The sequence below is a fragment of the Cavia porcellus genome, unplaced genomic scaffold (genome assembly GCF_034190915.1).
Source record: "Cavia porcellus strain 051 isolate PalLab524CR breed Dunkin Hartley unplaced genomic scaffold, mCavPor4.1 scaffold_23, whole genome shotgun sequence".
NCBI classification, from domain to species: Eukaryota; Metazoa; Chordata; class Mammalia; order Rodentia; family Caviidae; genus Cavia; species Cavia porcellus.
In genome coordinates, this window is record NW_026947506.1 from 17,515,136 (window position 1) to 17,536,594 (window position 21,459).

The 21,459-nt window shown below is 40.3% G+C and overlaps 1 protein-coding gene across 1 annotated transcript; it reads right to left on the reverse strand.

The window, feature by feature from the left end:
• Positions 1 to 10,692: 10,692 nt before the first annotated feature.
• LOC134472340 (speckle-type POZ protein-like) lies at positions 10,693 to 11,826 on the reverse strand. Its single transcript, XM_063233666.1, has one exon. It carries the CDS (start codon positions 11,824 to 11,826, stop codon positions 10,702 to 10,704), a length of 1,125 nt encoding a protein of 374 aa, XP_063089736.1. The 3' UTR covers positions 10,693 to 10,701.
• Positions 11,827 to 21,459: the final 9,633 nt, after the last annotated feature.

Genomic DNA, 21,459 nt, shown 5'->3' on the forward strand with positions numbered 1-21,459 from the left:
CTCCCTTGTAAGATGAACAGCGATTCCCAAGCAACTGGGATGACTCCTACATAATCAGGAAGTCAGGTATGTACAGCTGAGGAATCTGTGTTCTGAAAGTTTTCACACAAAAAATTAATAAAAAATTTCCTTTTTTCCTCCTTTAAAGCTTTTCCTGTTTTATTGTCTTTAATGAGGAGGAGAGAATGGATGTGAAATAAAACTTGAGGGTGATAATACCAAAACACATATTCCCACAGCATCAAAGAGCCATAGTTGTTTTCAAGAGATATGCACACAGAGTGAATTATTTTGTCTCATTTTCAACAATCTCAGCCTGCTTGAGGTGAGAAAGGGACACTTCTAGGAGCAAGGACACAAGAATAGGACATAGGTATGCCAAATATCTGCAAAAGTCAGACAGTAAACTTAGCCAAAGAAGCACTTGCCTGGCAATAACCAGGTTGTGAGTTGTGAGTTCAAGCCATGATAAATACCAAGAAAAATAGAGATAGATAAACAGACAGACAGATAGATACACTTAGAGACAGAGAGAGAGAGAGAGAGAGAGAGAGAGAGAGAGAGACAGAGAGAGAGAGAGAGAGAGAGAGAGAGAGAGAGAGAGAGAGAGAGAACTCTTAGTGATTTTACTGCATAATTGTTTTACAGGTTGTTATCCAATGTTGATATTCAAGAAGATTTACACAACCAGCATATAAAGGTTTACCAGCTATAAGCCCTCATTAAACAAATGTTTTGAAATCTGTACCTGTTCAAGACAAGGGGATTCATTTCCTTAGATATTTTTAAAAGCTCTGAGCCATTACAGAGTCTAGGTGATTCCAAAATAACACCACAAGCAATTTTTACAAAAGTCCAAAATTTGAGATGAAACCCACTTCGTTCTCACTTTTAATTTTACTTCTATTCTTCATAATACAATAGAAACATGTATTCTATTCTTATGGATATTAAATGTTCACAGTGAGAAAGTTCTTTTTGAGATTTATAGTGTGAATTTACCAACAGCCATTTCTCAGTGCAGTTGTAAGTAATAAATTTTGCTTCCTCAACATGAATTCCTCTGAAATACATAAAACACTTCTACTTTTAATTCTCTTTTATGCATTTTCGTAAATCTGAGCATTTTCCTCTCTTTTTTCTCCTGGACCGTGATTGGACTGTTCGCTCAGAGGCCTAGATTTTGCGGGAATGTGCTGTAGTGCTTGTGCTGCCTCTCTATGTTACTGGGACAGGACAACATGAGCAAAGACTTGCATTGTGTGATTGTCCTTTAGCTTCAGCAGCCTAAGTTCTGGGTCATTTATTTCTCCCATCTACTATGTTAATTAGTGACACTGTACATCCACTGTGTTCATCCTGTGGATGGGCCTGAAATCATCAGCACACTCTGAAATTTTTCTTAGCTTCTGAATCAAACATACAGAAAAAGGATGAGGAGCCAAACAACCGTATAAAGTAAGATACAGGTTTATTTATAGAGAAAAGTGAGGGACAGTAAAAAGCCCTTTTTACAAGTGGGATGCCCAGGGCTGCATGATGGTGCAGAAAGGCAGGAAGGAGTCTTGCATTTACAGAGTGAAGTTCATGATCCCTGCCTCTAAGGGTAGCCCCACCCCAGGTCTGTCTGCAACATTGACAGGATTTTTGGTTTCAGTTTGGCATCGACACTGTAAAAACCCACTTTTCACAATATTATAAAACACACATTTGAAAATGCATGATACACGACTTCTAAATTCTCAAGATCCCATTTCCTTTTTCTGACCTTAAGACGGTGGTCCCTTCTTTCCCCTAGAGAAGCACAATTTAATATTTCCACATAGAAGAGTGAAGTTTCCACAGATTGCCCTAGCATATTATGGTTCAGTGACAGCAAATGTGGCCAGGGTTTTGGGAAGATAAATGGAGATGTGGGATCTTAGGACAGTCTCAGACGCTTGCATGGGAGTACCATGAATGCACACTGCATGGAAACCAGAGAGTGATAGGCTTCGGTCACCAAGTGAGGGTGGGACACCACCATGGCCTTCCACTCAGAGGTCTCCAGGATGTCAGAAACATGAAAATTGATGAAATCCAGTGTCCGGGTTTTCAACTGATGTGCACTGTGGAGGTCAGCCAAGATGAGGATTTCCACGGCATTCTCCACAGAGAGGTTGCTGCAGAGGTGGTTCTCACACATGAGCTTCAGGTGCTCCAGACCAAACCTGGTTGCAGCCTCCAGCAGTTCAGTTGCCATGATCCCTAGGTTTGGTGCCTTTCCAGTGTACATAAAGTATATCATTTCCTTTAAAACTTCAGGATCCATGTCACTGATTTCAACACGATTCTTTTTGCTCCCTTGCTTTTCATGTTCCAACAATGCCATGAAAACTGGAGAGCGAGCTGCTAAGATGGCTTTGTGTGCCTGGAATTTCTGGCCAGCCAAACACAAGCAACAGTCTGTGAGTGGGATCGCTCCCACAGTCCTCCTAGATCCTCTGCCAAGCAGCCCTCAGGAACCTTATCCAGCTTCATAATATTCTGGCTGGAATTATTGGTGGGATCATGTGCTACTTTCACTTCACAGAAGAAGGAAAGCTTGTCATTGGAGAGAAGCCCATTGTTTGGATCCAAAAGAAACTCTCTAAGGATGAAATGTTTGAATCCCCAGTCCTTTCTTCGCACAAATGTATAAGCTTGTGGACTTGAGAGCTCTTTTGTTTTCTCTCCTTTGGAATTCAGAATGGAAAAGGTGAATTTTGCACGAGCTACCCTCCTTGGACAGCAGATCATTCCCAGGTATTGGGACACTTAATCTTTGCTTTGTTCATCAAGACCATTTGGGTAGAGTCGTAAGCCCCATTTCACTTGATCATTTCCTTCAGGTGAAAAGATTGAACTTTGAATGCAGTCATCTATTTCCTTTAGGCAAAATCCAATGTTATCAATGGTCCACAAAAAGGACACGTTCACTACTTTGATGTCTGTGGTGTACCTGCTGTCCACTGTGGGCCCGTGTGACATTTCTGCTGGGCCTGCGGTACTGGAAACCCTTAACATCAGCAGAGTGAAAGTGCAGCAAGCTTGTCAAGTCACAGGAATCCAATTTCTTCTTCACCAGATGGCACAAATTTCACTGCAGTCAGCAGTTCCAAGCCAGGCAGGGCAATATGGCAATCACAAGTAGAGAGCCTAATGTATAGATTAAAAGAAATACGTATTTAGAAATAAGCTGACTGAGATTTCCTAGTATATAAGTCAACTCTGCAATGTTTGTTGATAACTCAAAGAAATAGCTCACCAAAATGCACAGACCTTAAAATATGAAGCCTTGTTGAGTCCCGTCTGAGATCCTTTCAGGAGGCTAATTCATCTGGGCTGGAAGCAAGGATATGAATTCCAAGTTTCAAGCAGGGAACCACCTCATCATGGAAACAGAAGGGATTCTTCCTGCTTGGTGTCCCTTTTATAACTCTTAGGACAGGATCCACCCTATGGTGGTTCTTCCCACCCTATTCTAATCCAATTGCCCTAGGTGTGTCTCACTCAAAATGTGAGAGTCAGTCAATTTTCATCCTACCTGTCTTTTCTATACGTTTATGAAAACAGTCTGTTTTACTAGCCCAGAATTTCTTTGGTCTCATTCATATGGGGAAGTTCTCTGGTCTATCGTCTTCCTGCCATCTTCTTGCCATTTCCAGAAGATGAGAGGCTAGGGTGGAGGATAGTAACTCCAGCATGCCACTGTTTTCAGTAGGCCCTCTGTGTTTATTTCTTTCTGGTGGTAAGGAGTAAAGCAGGACTGAGAGGTCAATAAGGCACCTTTTCCCTTGGGATCACATGTGGGTGAAAGCCAGTTGCAGGGAAGTAATGTGAAGGGAGCAGATTCAAGGCTCCATGAGAAATAGGTGTGCTGGGAGTGAAGAGGTGGTTCTTCTGGGTAATCTGATACAGTGTCGGGAGCAAAGGACATGGATTTGGGACAGGCACAAACAGTGAATATTGGCAGAATGTCTCTAAACCTAAAGTCTAGGGTGGGACAACTGTAAATGCTACTTCCTCAGAGCTCTTAGATCTCCTACTAACCTAGTTCACTCCTTGGACCCAATGTTTGGAAATAGTAATATTACTGAGTTCCACTGGCATTTCCTGGGACATGGGTCATGCTGGGAGTGCCAGGAGTCCAGGCAAACCCTCTCCCCACCATGAGCAGCTGTGAGTCTGCCAGCCTGCAGGCTGAGAAACAAACATCACATCTTCTCCCCCTGTCCCATTAGCAAGTCGGAGCCAGTAATCTGGACGTCCCTTGAGAGGTTGACCCTAGGCAATGTAGTAAGGAGGGGATTTCGTTCTATCATCTCTTTGAAGCCCAATACTTTTATCCATGTTTTGGTTTGTTCTATATAATATGGTCTTTTTTTTTTAAGCTGGTTGTGTTTAACTGAGTTTCCACATACATGAAAGTATGCACAGGCATTTTGAAGCAAACAGCAGATTCTAGCACAGCCATTAGTGACTTCCTTTTTGTCTGATTTTAAAGACCTAAAACTCCTTTCTCAGACTGTTTGGATTAATTTTATACTAGGTTGCTCAGTATGAATTCTCTGTGTGGCAAGACATGGACAACTATTTGGAAGAAAACAAGAGACAATATGATAGATAGGGAAGATATCAGATTATCTAGTTTTGAAATTTATATCTCTTACATTGAGTTATTATGTCCAATTTTGCTCTGTTTTGTTCTGTTTAATTTTATCTCCTTTGACACAAAATAACAATGCTGATTTGCTGGGTGTTGGCGAACACATCATTAATCCCAGCACTCTCAAAGCTGAGGCAGGAATATCATTGCAGTTTCAAGGACATGTGGGATTAAATACTAACTTGAATTAAAAACCAAAAGAATGAAAGGACAGAGGGAATGAGGGATGGAAGGAAGCAAGGAAGAAAAGAAGGAAGCAAGCAAGGAAGGAAGGAAGGAAGGAAGGAAGGAAGGAAGGAAGGAAGGAAGGAAGGTAGACAGGAAGAAGGGCTGACACTTCAGGGATAGATATCACAGGCTGTCTTCCAAAGCTTCTCTTTTTTCTGTTTTACATACTCAGAGTGTGCTCCAGTTTTCCACCAGACTCAGAAGTGATACATACCCTCATGTACTTGTGAACATTATTGGGAGGATCACAACAGTCCTCATCCCTAACAGATATTTTTTTGTCTTTTTCATTTTTATTGTTATCAGGGATAGAACTCAGGACTACTGCTTGCCACGCAGGTGCTTATCCTGCTGAGAGAAACCCCAAGCCCATCCCTAACAGATTTTAATACTCTATTTTTATTTGATTGTCTGCAAACTTGTCTATTACCCATGGGCAGGTAGAATTCTTTTAATCACTGCTAACTGGAGAAATAATTGCCTCAATGATTGGTAGATTAAATTCCTCTTCTGTACCAAGAAAGCTTTCTTTCATGATGTCTGCAAATTGCTTTTAATGTCATTTGTTGTCTCTCCTTGTCACTAAGTGCCAGCCTGTACTCAGTATCTGAAGTCCTTTCCTCAAACTGGCCTAAAGTGCTCTGAAGTTTTAAAATGGATTTTTTTCTCTTGCATATCTGCTTGAATCTATTTAATGGGTTCATTTATTTCTTAGGTTGTGCTTCAACAGTTCTTGTAAGCTCGCTTGTTTTTTGGCTGTGTCTGAACTAACATCACTAAGAATGTTGTGTATTTTGGTAATCTCTGTAGTTAGTTGTGGTTACTTGAGAGATTACTTCTGATTTAATATATTCCACAGCCTCATTCAATTGCCTTTTTGCCACATTGAAGTAACCTAGCATTGGGTTTTCAAATTTTCCAACCTCATTTCCCCCCAGGTTTGCTTTGGTGGCCTGGGTGCCAGAGGATTAGTCTGATTTGTATGTTCTCATGTCTTTTCTCTTTCAATTGTATTCCTGGAGTGATACTTGCTAGTTTCCTAACAGTATGAACTGAATTCCTGAACATAAAACAGAATGCAAACAATCATAAACAATATATGAATTCATGATATGTCCAATCTGTCCTCAAGTGTTAAGATTCAAAATATATTTTGGAGCAAGAAGAGTACCATGAACAATGGCCAAAGGGAAAGAGATTACAAACAAAGGGAAAGAGATTACAATAAAATGGAGCTGGTAGATGGATCCCATCTACTGGGGGAAACTAATGCAGAAGACTAAATGAGATTTGAAAGAGAAAAATTGAAATCCAAACAAAAGCATAACCACAAGGAAGTAAGGAATCACAGTCACCCTCAGAAATTAAGAACAAAATAAAGGAGAAATCAAAAGCAGATGAATAAAACAAGAAAATACCAAACCAAAAAAAATGAATAAAAAAAATCGTTCTCTTCCAGGATTCTCTCTGGATTCATTATTAGATACCCTATGGATAGAGTGTTCTGAGTTCTGCCATTCTTTCCCTTCCAACCAGGCATGGCCTTATGATGGAGTAGTAGACAGCATTAGCCAGCCTGCCTCAAGACGAGACTCATTGGAATAATCTCATTCCAATCAATTTCCATGTGTCTGCACCCAACTAGGGTCTTGTAAAGAAGCCAGCAGCTGTTCTGGTTAAGGTTCATCTGGCTTCACTTCAACATGGCTCCCGCCAAACATTCCCTCCCGCTGAATGACAAAATCCTTCTCCATTCTGTGCCAGACAGTAAAGACCTCATTGTCTGCTGCTTACCTACACTGCTGAGTCTCTCAGCCTTGTCCACTGGCCTCACTAGCTGTCACTTTTACCAGGAACAAGAGTCCCCAGGTCCAAACATCTCCCCTCACTAGTGTTGATGATTTCCTGATTCTGCAATAACTAGCATAACCAAAATAGGTTCAATGCCCCTATCAGTACAATACCCAACAATCATCATTGCTGTGCTCTCTTAGTTAATTTTAGGTTCTGAATTTTATACAAAATATGTGCACTAGTTGTAACTCAGTTGTGTAGATTTTGATATTTCTACATTAAGAAGATACTTTCTTGTACAAAATGAGAAGAAAAATAGAAATCATGGGTTATTTGCAATTAATTTTCTTCTCTATAGCTTCTTTTATAGATATCAGCATAACACTCACTATCAGAGATAAACACACACACACAAACACACACACACACCACACACAAAGTGTATTAAAGCAACGAAATGGAAGCTCTTGAAGTGCCTTTTAAATAGGGTAAAATTTTTCCAAAATTAACCCTTCTTAGAATATTGTATAAGTTTCTTCCTTGGATACACTGTGGAATTCCATTTGCATGGAAAATGTCATCAGCCTTGTAGGAACATTTTGTACATTTTTTCACTAATTCTCTTTGTGTAGCAATGCCTTTTAAACCAGGATGATGAAAGGTGAGAAAATGCTGCTTTTGTTTCTAATCCAGCCCTAGAGCTGTGTTAGAACTGAATGGGCAAAAATTTTTCCACATTCTTGTGTACACATACAAGAGTATTGCCTGGCATATACCTTGAGATACGTAGTAAGTTGTTGTTTATTGAGATTGCAAGATGACAGCATCAAGAGTAGGATGAATTACAAGTGCAAAATGGAAAGTAAAGAGGAATAGAATCTTTAAAGATTCAGGGTTACAGTACCTAAGAATTTAGACCCAGATGTCTTCCACAGAGGTGTGATAAGGCTAATCCATGTGCCTGCTTTCAAGGTCAGGTACATTTGGCTCCTGTTGCTTCCCATTTTGGTTAGAAAACTCTAAATCTGTTCCATGTTTTCCTAGGGTTGTTGATTTTCTGAGTGAGAGATCACTACATGCTAACTATACACATAAATAATCAGTCATATTGTGATTAGATTTGAATGAAGGAAACTAAATGGTTCATGCAAGTTTACTATTTGTCACTAGTCTCCTACCAATTTCATCATCCGGGACTCTTGGATAGATACTTTATTTATTAGTGTGTTGTTTGCACATAAGAGTTGGAAGTGTCACAAGATGCCTTCACTAGTAGCTCGAGAATGTGTGACACACAACTTTGGATGATACAGGTAAATTGGTGCCTCCGGGGACTTTGGCAGGCCTTTCAGTGCTTGCCAAATGCAGTTGGTGATTTCATTGCTTCAGAATGCCTGTACAGTTATGGCAAATTCTTGTTCATCTTCTGTCATATATTTTTCTTAGAATTAAGCAGTCAAACAAGTGGTTTCTTCAAAAAAGTCTTCTGCTAGTAACGTTGGATTAGCATTAACCCCCATCGAATCCCAACATCACAGAGGGATGATTGTTTTCTGGAAATGGGAGCACATCAGCCTTCAAGAGTTCACCACTGTGACACCAACTGAGGGAATGAACACGCATTCTCAGTCCTAACTCCTAATGCTTAACAGCTGGCATGTCATTCTCACAAGAGTGTTAATATAGCGCCATATCTCACTGGTTGCCCTTCAGCCACTTAAGCTGCAGTTCTTGCCTGGTTCCTCTCTAGAATTGCAAGGAAAACATTCTTTTGGTCAATTTGTACATTCAATATAACTTCTGTTTCTATGAAGCACTTGACAATAAGTCACTGTAACACATATTTGTACTCAGAGAAGCAGAGAAGACCTGTGCTTGCCCTGAAAAATCTTCTGCCCTAATCCACTTTGCTCCATTCATTTCACTATGAGGAAATTACACTTTGTAAGTTATTTTCAATGTTTTTTGCTGTTCATTTGAGGCAGTGATAGAAACTCATACTTTTTAATTTCCACATTTCATGTAAAAGATAATAATTATTTATATATTTGGAAAGAAAAAAAATTAACATTTGAATGTTCTCCCTTGTAGGATGAACAGCGATTCCCAAGCAACTGGGATGACTCCTACATAATCAGCAAGTCAGGTATGGACAGCTGAGGAATCTGTGTTCTGAAAGTTTTCACATAAAAAATTAATAAAAAATTTCCTTTTATCCTCCTTTAAAGCTTTTCCTGTTTTATTCTCTTTAATGAGGAGGAGAGAATGGACGTGAAATAAAACTTGAGGGTGATAATACCAAAACACATATTCCCACAACATCTAAGAACCATCGTTCTTTTCAAGAAATATGCACACAGAGTGAGTTATTTTGTCTCATTTTCAACAATCTCAGCCTGCTTGAGGTGAGAAAGGGACACTTCTAGGAGCAAGGACACAAGAATAGGACATATGTATGCCAAATATCTGCAAAAGTCAGGCAGTAAACTGAGCCAAAGAAGCACTTACCTGGCAATAACCAGGTTGTGAGTTGTGAGTTCAAGCCATGATAAAGACTGAGAGAGATAGAGATAGAAAGACAGACAGACAGACAGACAGATAGACAGATAGACAGATGTACATATATATATATATATATATATATATATAGAGAGAGAGAGAGAGAGAGAGAGAGAGAGACAGAAATCTTAGTGATTTTACTGCATAATTTTTATACAGGTTGTTATCCAATATTGACATTCATGAAGATTTACACAACCAGCACATAAAGGGTTACCAGCTGTAAGCCCTGATTAAACAAATGTTTTGAAATCTGTACCTGTTCAAGACAAGGGCATCCATTTCTTTAGATATTTTTAAAAGCTCTGAGCCATTACAGATTCTAGGTGATTCCAGAGTAACACCACTAATGATTTTTACAAAAGCCCAAACTTTGAGATGAAACCCACTACCTTTTCATTTTTAATTTTACTTCTATTCTTCATAATACCATAGAAACATGTATTCTATTCTTATGGATATTAAATGTTCACAGTGAGAAAGTTCTTTTTGAGATTTATAGTGTGAATTTGCCAACAGCCATTTCTCAGTGCAGTTGTAAGTAATAAATTTTGCTTCCTCAACATGAATTCCTCTGAAATACATAAAACACTTCTACTTTTAATTCTCTTTTATGCCATTTTTGTAAATCTGAGCATTTCCCTCTCTTTTTTTCTCCAGGACCATGATTGCACTGCTCTCTCAGAGGCCTAGATTTTGCGGGAATGTGCTGTAGTGCTTGTGCTACGTGTCTGTGTCACTGGGACAGGACAACATGAGCAAAGACTTGCATTGTGTGATTGACCTTGGCTTCAGCAGCCTGAGTTCTGGGTCATTTATTTCTCCCATCTACTATGTTAATTAGTGACACTGTACATCCACTGTGTTCATCCTGTGGATGGGCCTGAAATCATCAGCACACTCTGAAATTTTTCTTAGCTTCTGAATCTAACATACAGAAAAAGGATGAGGAGCCAAACAACTGTATAATATAAGATACAGGTTTATTTATAGAGAAAAGTGAGGGACAGTAAAAAGCCCTTCTTACAAGTGGGGTGCCCAGGGCTGCATGATGGTGCAGAAAGGCAGGAAGGAGTCTTGCATTTACAGAGTGAAGTTCATGATCCCTGCCTCTAAGGGTAGCCCCACCCCAGGTCTGTCTGCAACATTGACAGGATTTTTGGTTTCAGTTTGGCATCCCCATTGTAAAAACCCACTTTGCACAATATTATAAAACACAGATTTGAAAATGCATGATACACGACTTCTAAATTCTCAAGATCCCATTTCCTTTTTCTGACCTTAAGACAGTGGTCCCTTCTCTCCCCTAGAGAGGCACAATTTAATATTTCCACATAGAAGAGTGAAGTTTCCACGGATTGCCTTAGCATATTATGGTTCAGGGGCAGCAAATGTGGCCAGGGTTTTGGGAAGATAAATGGAGATGTGGGGTCTTAGGACAGTCTCAGACGCTTGCATGGGGGTACCATGAATGCACACTGCATGGAAACCAGAGAGTGATAGGCTTCGGCCACCAAGTGAGGGTGGGACACCACCATGGCCTTCCACTCAGAGGTCTCCAGGATGTCAGAAACATGAAAATTGATGAAATCCAGTGTCCGGGTTTTCAACTGAGGTGCACTGTGGAGGTCAGCCAAGATGAGGATTTCCACGGCATTCTCCACAGAGAGGTTGCTGCAGAGGTGGTTCTCACACATGAGCTTCAGGCGCTCCAGACCAAACCTGGTTGCAGCCTCCAGCAGTTCAGTTGCCATTATCCCTAGGTTTGGTGCCTTTCCAGTGTACATAAAGTATATCATTTCCTTAAAAACTTCAGGATCCATGTCACTGATTTCAACACGATTCTTTTTGCTCCTTTGCTTTTCAAGTTCAAACAATGCCATGAAAACTGGAGAGCGAGCTGCTAAGATGGCTTTGTGAGCCTGGAATTCCTGGCCAGCCACACACAAGCAACAGTCTGTGAGCTGGGATCGCTCCCACAGTCCTCCTAGATCCTCTGCCAAGCAGCCCTCAGGAACCTTATCCAGCTTCATAATATTCTGGCTGGAATGATTGGTGGGATCTTGTGCTACTTTCACTTCACAGAAGAAGGAAAGCTTGTCATTGGAGAGAAGCCCATTGTTTGGATCCAAAAGAAACTCTCTAAGGATGAAATGTTTGAATCCCCAGTCCTTTCCTCGCACAAATGTATAAGCTTGTGGACTTGAGAGCTCTTTGGTTTTCTCTCCTTTGGCATTCAGAATGGAAAATGTGAATTTTGCACGAGCTACCCTCCTTGGACAGCAGATCATTCCCAGGTATAGGGACACATAATCTTTGCTTTGTTCATCAAGACCATTTGGGTAGAGTCGTAAGCACCATTTCACTTGATCATTTCCTTCAGCTGAAAAGATTGAACTTTGAATGCAGTCATCTATTTCCTTTAGGCAAAATCTAATGTTATCAATGGTCCACAAAAAGGACACGTTCACTACTTTGATGTCTGTGGTGTACCTGCTGTCCACTGTGGGCCCCTGTGACATTTCTGCTGGGCCTGCGGTACTGGAAACCCTTAACATCAGCAGAGTGAAAGTGCAGCAAGCTTGTCAAGTCACAGGAATCCAATTTCTTCTTCACCAGATGGCACAAATTTCACTGCAGTCAGCAGTTCCAAGCCAGGCAGGGCAGTATCTCAATCACAAGTAGAGAGCCTAGTTTATAGATTAAAAGAAATACGTATTTAGAAATAAGCTGACTGAGATTTCCTAGTATATAAGTCAACTCTGAAATGTTTCTTGATCACTCAAAGAAATAGCTCACCAAAAGGCACAGACCTGAAAATATGAAGCCTTGTTGAGTCCCGTCTGAGTTCCTTTCAGGAGGCTAATTCATCTGGGCTGGAAACAAGGATATGAATTCCAAGTTTCAAGCAGGGAACCGCCTCATCATGGAAACAGAAAGGATTCTTCCTGCTTGGTGTCCCTTTTATAACTCTTAGGACAGGATCCACCCTATGGTGGTTCTTTCCACCCTATTCTAATCCAATTGCCCTAGGTGTGTCTCACTCAAAATGTGAGAGCCAGTCAATTTTCATCCTACCTGTCTTTTCTATATGTTTATGAAAACAGTCTGTTTTACTAGCCCAGAATTTCTTTTGTCTCATTCATATGGGGGAGTTCTCTGGTCTATAGTCTTCCTGCCATTTCCAGAAGATGAGAGGCTAGGGTGGAGGATAGTAACTCCAGCATGCCACTGTTCTCAGTAGGCCCTCTGTGTTTATTCCTTTCTGGTGGTAAGGAGCAAAGCAGGACAGAGAGGTCAATAAGGCAACTTTTCCCTTGGGATCACATGTGGGTGAAAGCCAGTTGCAGGGAAGTAATGTGAAGGGAGCAGATTCAAGGCTCCATGAGAAATAGGTGTGCTGGGAGTGAAGAGGTGGTTCTTCTGGGTAATCTGATACAGTGTCAGGAGCAAGGGCCATGGATTTGGGACAGGTACAAACTATGAATATTGGCAGAATGTCTCTAAACCTAAAGTCTAGTGTGGGACAACTGTAAATGCTACTTGCTCAGAGCTCTTAGATCTCCTACTAACCTAGTTCACTCCTTGGAACCAATGTTTGGAAATAGTAATATTACTGAGTTCCACTGGCATTTCCTGGGACATGGGTCATGCTGGGAGTGCCAGGAGTCCAGGCAAACCCTCTCCCCACCATGAGCAGCTGTGAGTCTGCCAGCCTGCAGGTTGAGAAACAAACATCACATCTTCTCCCCCTCTCCCATTAGCAAGTCGGAGGAAGTAATCTGGATGTCCCTTGAGAGGTTGACCCTAGGCAGTGTAGTAAGGAGGGGATTTCCTTCTATCATCTCTTTGAAGCCCAATACTTTTATCCATGCTTTGGTTTGTTCTATATAATACGTTTGTTTTTTTAAGCTGGTTGTATTAACTGAGTTTCCACATACATGAAAGTATGCACAGGTATTGTGAAGCAAACCAGAGATTCTAGCACAGCCATTGGTGACTTCCTTTTTGTCTGATTTTAAAGACCTAAAACTCCTTTCTCAGACTGTTTGGATTAATTTTATACTAGGTTGCTCAGTATGAATTCTCTGTATGGCAAGACATGGACAACTATTTGGAAGAAAACAAAAGACAACATGATAGGTAGGGAAGAACTCAGATTATCTAGTTTTGAAATTTATATCTCTTACATTGAGTTCTTATGTCCAATTTTGCTCTGTTTTGTTGTGTTTAATTTTATCTCCTTTGACACAAAATAACAATGCTGATTTGCTGGGTGTGGGCGAACACATCATTAATCCCAGCACTCGCAAAGCTGAGGCAGGAATATCATTGCAGTTTCAAGGACATGTGGGATTAAATACTAACTTGAATTAAAAACCAAAAGAATGAAAGGACAGAGGGAATGAGGGATGGAAGGAAGCAAGGAAGGAAAGAAGGAAGCAAGGAAGCAAGGAAGGAAGGAAGGAAGGAAGGAAGGAAGGAAGGAAGGTAGACAGGAAGAAGGGCTACCACTTCAGGGATAGATATCACTGGCTTTCTTCCAAAGCTTCTCTTTTTTCTGTTTTACATACTCAGAGTTTGCTCCAGTTTTCCACCAGACTCAGAAGTGTTACATACCCTCATGTACTTGGGGACCTTATTGGAAGGAGCACAACAGTCCTCATCCCTAACAGATATTTTTTTTTCTCTTTTTCATTTTTATTGTTACCAGGGATAGAACTCAGGACTACAGCTTGCCAGGAAATTGCTTATGCTACTGAGAGAAATCCCCAGCCCATCCCTAATAGATTTTAATACTCTATTTTTATTTCAATGTCTGCAAACTTGTCTATTACATATGGGCAGGTAGAATTCTTTTAATCACTGCTAACTGGAGAAATAATTGCCTCAATTATTGGTAGTTTAAATTCCTCTTCTGTACCAGGAAAGCTTTCTGTCATGATGTCTACAAAGTGCTTTTAATGTCATTTGTTGTCTCTCCTCGTCACTAAGTGCCAGCCTGTACTCAGTATGTGAAGTCCTTTCCTCAAACTGGCCTAAAGTGCTCTGAATTTTTAAAATAGATTTTTTTTTCTTGCATATCGGCTTGAATCTATTTAATGGGTTCATTTATTTCTTAGGTTGTGCTTCAACAGTTCTTGTAAGCTCGCCTTTTTTTTTTTTGGCTGTGTCTGAACTAACATCACTAAGAATGTTGTGTATTTTGGTAATCTCTGTAGTTAGTTGTGGTTACTTGAGAGATTACTTCTGTTTTAATATATTCCACAACCTCATTCAATTGCCTTGTTGCCACATTGAAGTAACCTACCATTGGGTTTTCAAATTTTGCAACCTCATTTCCCCCCAGGTTTGCTTTATTGGCCTGGGTGCCAGAGGATTAGTCTGATTTGTGTGTTCTCATGTCTTTTCTGTTTCAACTGAATTCCTGGAGTGATACTTGGTAGTTTCCTAACAGTATGATCTGAATTCGGGACGATAAAACAGAATGCAAACAATCATAAACAATATATGAATTCATGATATGTCCAATCTGTCCTCAAGGGTTAAGATTCAAAATATATTTCAGAGGAAGAAGAGTAATGGCCAAAGGGAAAGAGATTACAATACAACGGAGATGGTAGATGGATCCCACCTACCGGGGGAATCTGATGCAGACGACTAAATGAGATTTGAAAGAGAAAAATTGAAATCCAAACAAAAGCATACCCACAGGGAAGTTAGGAATCACACTCCCCCGCAGAAATTAAGAACAAAATAAAGGAGAAATAAAAAGCAGATGAATAAATCAAGAAAATACCAAACCAAAAAGAAAAATGAATGAAAAAAAAATCATTCTCTTCCAGGATTCTCTCTGGATTCATTATTAGATGCCCTATGGATACAGTGTTCTGAGTTCCGCCATTCTTTCCCTTCAAACCAGGCACTGCCTTATGATGGAGTAGTAGACAGCATTAGCCAGCCTGCCTCAAGAGGAGGCTCATTTGAATAAGCTCATTCCAATCAATTTCCATGTGTCTGCACCCAACTAGGGTCTTGTAAAGGAAGCCAGCAGCTGTTTTGATTAAGGTTCATCTGACTTCACTTCAACATGGCTCCCGCCAAACATTCCCTCCCGCTGAATGACAAAATCTTTCTCTATTCTGTGCCAGAAAGTAAAGACCTCGATGTCTGCTGCTTACCTACAATGTCGAGTCTCTCAGCATTGTCCACTGGCCTCACTAGCTGCCACTGTTACCAGGAACAAGAGTCCCCAGGTCCAAACATCTCCCCTCACTAGTGTTGATGATTTCCTGATTCTGCAATAACTAGCATAACCAAAATAGCTTCAATGCCCCTATCAGTACAATACCCAACAATCATCATTGCTGTGCTCTCTTAGTTAATTTTAGGTTCTGAATTTTATACAAAATATGTGCACTGGTTGTAATTCAGTTGTGTAGATTTTGATATTTCTACATTAAGAAGACACTTTCTTGTACAAAATGACAAGAAAAATAGAAATCATGGGTAATTTGTAATAAATTTTCTTCTCTATAGCTACTTTTATAAATATGAGCATAACGCTCACTATTAGAGATACACACACACACACAAACACACACACAAAATGTAGTAAAGCTAACGAAATGCAAGTTCTTCATGTGCCTTTTAAATAGGGTAAAATTTTTCCAAAATTAACCCTTCTTAGAATATGGTATAAGTTTCTCCCGTGGATACACTGTGGAATTCCATTTGCATGGAAAATGTCATCAGCCTTGTAGGAACATTTTGTACATTTTTTCATGAATTCTTTTTGTGTAGCAATGCCTTTTAAACCAGGCTGATGAAAGGTGGGAAAATGCTGCTTTTGTTTATAATCCAGCCCTAGAGCTGTGTTAGAACTGAAGGGGCAAAAATTTTTCTAAATTCTTGTGTATAGATACAAAAGTATTGCCTGGCATATACCTTGTGATACATAGTAAGTTGCGGTTTATTGAGATTACAAGATGACAGTAGGATGAATGACAAGTGCAAAATGGAAAGTAAAGAGGAATAGAAACTTTAAAGATTCAGGGTTACAGTACCTAAGAATTTAGACCGAGATGTCTTCCACAGAGGTGTGATAAGGCTAATCCATGTGCCTGCTTTCAAGGTCAGGTACATTTGGCTCCTGTTGCTTCCCATTTTGGTTAGAAAACTCTAAATCTGTTCCATGTTTTCCTAGGGTTGTTGATTTTCTGACTGACAGATCACTACATGCTAACTATACACATAAATAATCAGTCATATTGTGATTAGAGTTGAATGAAGGAAACGAAATGGTTCATGCAATTTTACTATTTGTCACTAGTCTCCTACCACTTTCATCATCCGGGACTCCTGGATAGATACTTTATTTATTAGTGTGTTGTTTGCACATAAGAGTTAGAAGTGTCACAAGATGCCTTCACTAGTAGCTCGAGAATGTGTGACACACTACTTTGGATGATACAGGTAAATTGGTGCCTCCGGGGACTTTGGCAGGCCTTTCAGTGCTTGCCAAATGCAGTTGGTGATTTCCTTGCTTCAGAATGCCTGTACAGTTATGGCAAATTCTTGTTCATCTTCTGTCATATATTTTTCTTAGAATTAAGCAGTCAAACAAGTGTTTTCTTCAAAAAAGTCTTCTGCTAGTAATGTTGGATTAGCATTAACCCCCATCGAATCACAACATCGCAGAGGGATGATTGTTTTCTGGAAACGGGAGCACATCAGCCTTCAAGAGTTCACAACTGTGAAACCAACTGAGGGAATGAACAGGCATTCTCAGTCCTAACTCCTAATGCTTAACAGCTGGCATGTCATTCTCACAAGAGTGTTAATATAGCGCCATATCTCACTGGTTGCCCTTCAGCCACTTAAGCTGCAATTCTTGCCTGGTTCCTCTGTAGAATTGCAAGGAAAACATTCTTTTGGTCAATTTGTACATTCAATATAACTTCTGTTTCTATGAAGCACTTGACAATAAGTCACTGTAACACATATTTGTACTCAGAGAAGCTGAGAAGACCTGTGCTTGCCCTGAAAAATCTTCTGCCCTAATCCACTTTGCTCCATTCATTTCACTATGAGGAAATTACACTTTGTAAGTTATTTTCAATGTTTTTTGTTGGTCATTTGATGGAGTGATAGAAACTCATACTTTTTAATTTCCACATTTCATGTAAAAGATAATAATTATTTACATATTTGGAAAGAAAAAAAATTAACATTTGAATGTTCTCCCTTGTAGGATGAACAGCGATTCCCAAGCAACTGGGATGACTCCTACATAATCAGCAAGTCAGGTATGGACAGCTGAGGAATCTGTGTTCTGAAAGGTTTCACACAAAAAATTAATAAAAAATTTCCTTTTTCCTCCTTTAAAGCTTTTCCTGTTTTATTCTCTTTAATGAGGAGGAGAGAATGGACTTGAAATAAAACTTGAGGGTGATAATACCAAAACACATATTCTCACAACATCTAAGAACCATAGTTCTTTTCAAGAAATATGCACACAGAGTGAATTATTTTGTCTCATTTTCAACAATCTCAGCTGGCTTGAGGTGAGAAAGGGACACTTCTAGGAGCAAGGACACAAGAATAGGACATATGTATGCCAAATATCTGCAAAAGTCAGGCAGTAAACTGAGCCAAAGAAGCACTTGCCTGGCAATAAGCAGGTTGTGAGTTGTGAGTTCAAGCCATGATAAAGACTGAGAGAGATAGAGATAGATAGACAGACAGACAGACAGACAGACAGATAGACATATATATATATATATATATATATATATATATATATATATATAGAGAGAGAGAGAGAGAGAGAGAGAGAGACAAAACTCTTAGTGATTTTAGTGCATAATTGTTATACAGGTTGTTATCCCATATTGACATTCATGAAGATTTACACAACCAGCACATAAAGGGTTACCAGCTGTAAGCCCTGATTAAACAAATGTTTTGAAATCTATACCTGTTCAAGACAAGGGGATCCATTTCTTTATATATTTTTAGAAGCTCTGAGCCATAACAGATTCTAGGTGATTCCAGAGTAACACCACTAATGATTTTTAAAAAAGCCCAAACTTTGAGATGAAACCCACTACGTTTTCATTTTTAATTTTAATTCTATTCTTCATAATACCATAGAAACATGTATTCTATTCTTATGAATATTAAATGTTCACAGTGAGAAGCTCTTTTTGAGATTTATAGTGTGAATTTGCCAACAGCCATTTCTCAGTGCAGTTGTAAGTAATAAATTTTGCTTCCTCAACATGAATTCCTCTGGAATACATAAAACACTTCTACTTTTAATTCTCTTTTATGCCATTTTCGTAAATCTGAGCATTTTCATCTCTTTTTTCTCCAGGACCATGATTGGTCTGCTCACTCAGAGGCCTAGATTTTGCGGGAATGTGCTGTAGTGCTTGTGCTGCCTGTCTGTGTCACTGGGACAGGACAACATGAGCAAAGACTTGCATTGTGTGATTGTCCTTTGGCTTCAGCAGCCTGAGTTCTGGGTCATTTATTTCTCCCATCTACTATGTTAATTAGTGACATTGTACATCCACTGTGTTCATCCCGTGGATGGGCCTGAAATCATCAGCACACTGAAATTTTTCTTAGCTTCTGAATCTAACATACAGAAAAAGGATGAGGAGCCAAACAACTGTACAAAGTAAGATTCAGGTTTATTTACAGAGAAAAGTGAGGGACAGCAAAAAGCCCGTGTTACAAGTGGGGTGCCCAGGGATGCATGATGGTGCAGAAAGCCAGGAAGGAGTCTTGCATTTACAGAGTGAAGTTCATGGTCCCTGCCTCTAAGGGTAGCCCCACCCCAGGTCTGCCTTCAACATTGACAGGAGTTTTGGTTTCAGTTTGACATCGACATTGTAAAAACCCACTTTGCACAATATTATAAAACACAGATTTGAAAATGCATGATACACGACTTCTAAATTCTCAGTATCGCATTTCCTTTTTCTGACCTTAAGACGGTGCTCCCTTCTCTCCCCTAGAGAGGCACAATTTAATATTTGCACATAGAAGAGTGAAGTTTCCGCGGATTGCCCTAGCATATTATGGTTCAGGGGCAGCAAATGTGGCCAGGGTTTTGGGAAGATAAATGGAGATGTGGGATCTCAGGACAGTCTCACACGCTTGCATGGGGGTACCATGAATGCACACTGCATGGAAACCAGAGAGTGATAGGCTTCGGCCACCAAGTGAGGGTGGGACACCACCATGGCCTTCCACTCAGAGGTCTCCAGGATGTCAGAAACATGAAAATTGATGAAATCCAGTGTCCGGGTTTTCAACTGATGTGCACTGTGGAGGTCAGCCAAGATGAGGATTTCCACGGCATTCTCCACAGAGAGGTTGCTGCACAGGTGGTTCTCACACATGAGCTTCAGGCGCTCCAGACCAAACCTGGTTGCAGCCTCCAGCAGTTCAGTTGCCATGATCCCTAGGTTTGGTGCCTTTCCAGTGTACATAAAGTATATCATTTCCTTAAAAACTTCAGGATCCATGTCACTGATTTCAACACAATTCTTTTTGCTTCCTTGCTTTTCATGTTCCAACAACGCCATGAAAACTGGAGAGCGAGCTGCTAAGATGGCTTTGTGAGCCTGGAATTCCTGGCCAGCCACACACAAGCAACAGTCTGAGAGCTGGGATCGCTCCCACAGTCCTCCTAGATCCTCTGCCAAGCAGCCCTCAGGAACCTTAACCAGCTTCCTAATATTCTGGCTGGAATGATTGGTGGGATCTTGTGCTACTTTCACTTCACAGAAGAAGGAAAGCTTGTCATTGGAGAGAAGCCCATTGTTTGGATCCAAAAGAAACTCTCTAAGGATGAAATGTTTGAATCCCCAGTCCTTTCCTCGCACAAATGTATAAGCTTGTGGACTTGAGAGCACCTTGGTTTTCTCTCCTTTGGCATTCAGAATGGAAAAGGTGAATTTTGCATGAGCTACCCTCCTTGGACAGCAGATCATTCCCAGGTATAAGCACACATAATCTTTGCTTTGTTCATCAAGACCATTTGGGTAGAGTCGTAAGCACCATTTCACTTGATCATTTCCTTCAGCTGAAAAGATTGAACTTTGAATGCAGTCATCTATTTCCTTTAGGCAAAATCTAATGTTATCAATGGTCCACAAAAAGGACACCTTCACTACTTTGATATCTGTGGTGTCCACTGTGGGCCCCTGTGACATTTCTGCTGGGCCTGCGGTACTGGAAACCATTAACATCAGCAGAGTGAAAGTGCAGCAAGCTTGTCAAGTCACAGGAATCAAATTTCTTCTTCACCAGATGGCACAAATTTCACTGCAGTCAGCAGTTCCAAGCCAGGCAGGGCAGTATCTCAATCACAAGTAGAGAGCCTAGTTTATAGATTAAAAGAAATACTTATTTAGAAATAAGCTGACTGAGATTTCCTAGTATATAAGTCAATTCTGAAATGTTTCTTGATCACTCAAAGAAATAGCTCACCAAAATGCACAGACCTTAAAATACGAAGCCTTGTTGAGTCCCGTCTGAGTTCCTTTCAGGAGGCTAATTCATCTGGGCTGGAAGCAAGGATATGAATTCCAAGTTTCAAACAGGGAACCACCTCATCATGGAAACAGAAAGGATTCTTCCTTCTTGGTGTCCCTTTTATAACTCTTAGGACAGGATCCACCCTATGGTGGTTCTTCCCACCCTATTCTAATCCAATTGCCCTAGGTGTGTCTCACTCAAAATGTGAGAGTCAGTCAATTTTCATCCTACCTGTCTTTTCTATATGTTTATGAAAACAGTCTGTTTGACTAGCCCAGAATTTCTTTTGTCTCATTCATATGGGGGAGTTCTCTGGTCTATCGTCTTCCTACCATTTCCAGAAGATGAGAGGCTAGGGTGGAGGATAGTAACTCCAGCATGCCACTGTTCTCAGTAGGCCCTCTGTGTTTATTCCTTTCTGGTGGTAAGGAGCAAAGCAGGACAGATCGGTCAATAAGGCACCTTTTCCCTTGGGATCACATATGGGTGAAAGCCAGTTGCAGGGAAGTAATGTGAAGGGAGCAGATTCAAGGCTCCATGAGAAATAGGTGTGCTGGGAGTGAAGAGGTGGTTCTTCTGGGTAATCTGATACACTGTCCGGAGCAAGGGACATGGATTTGGGACAGGTACAAACA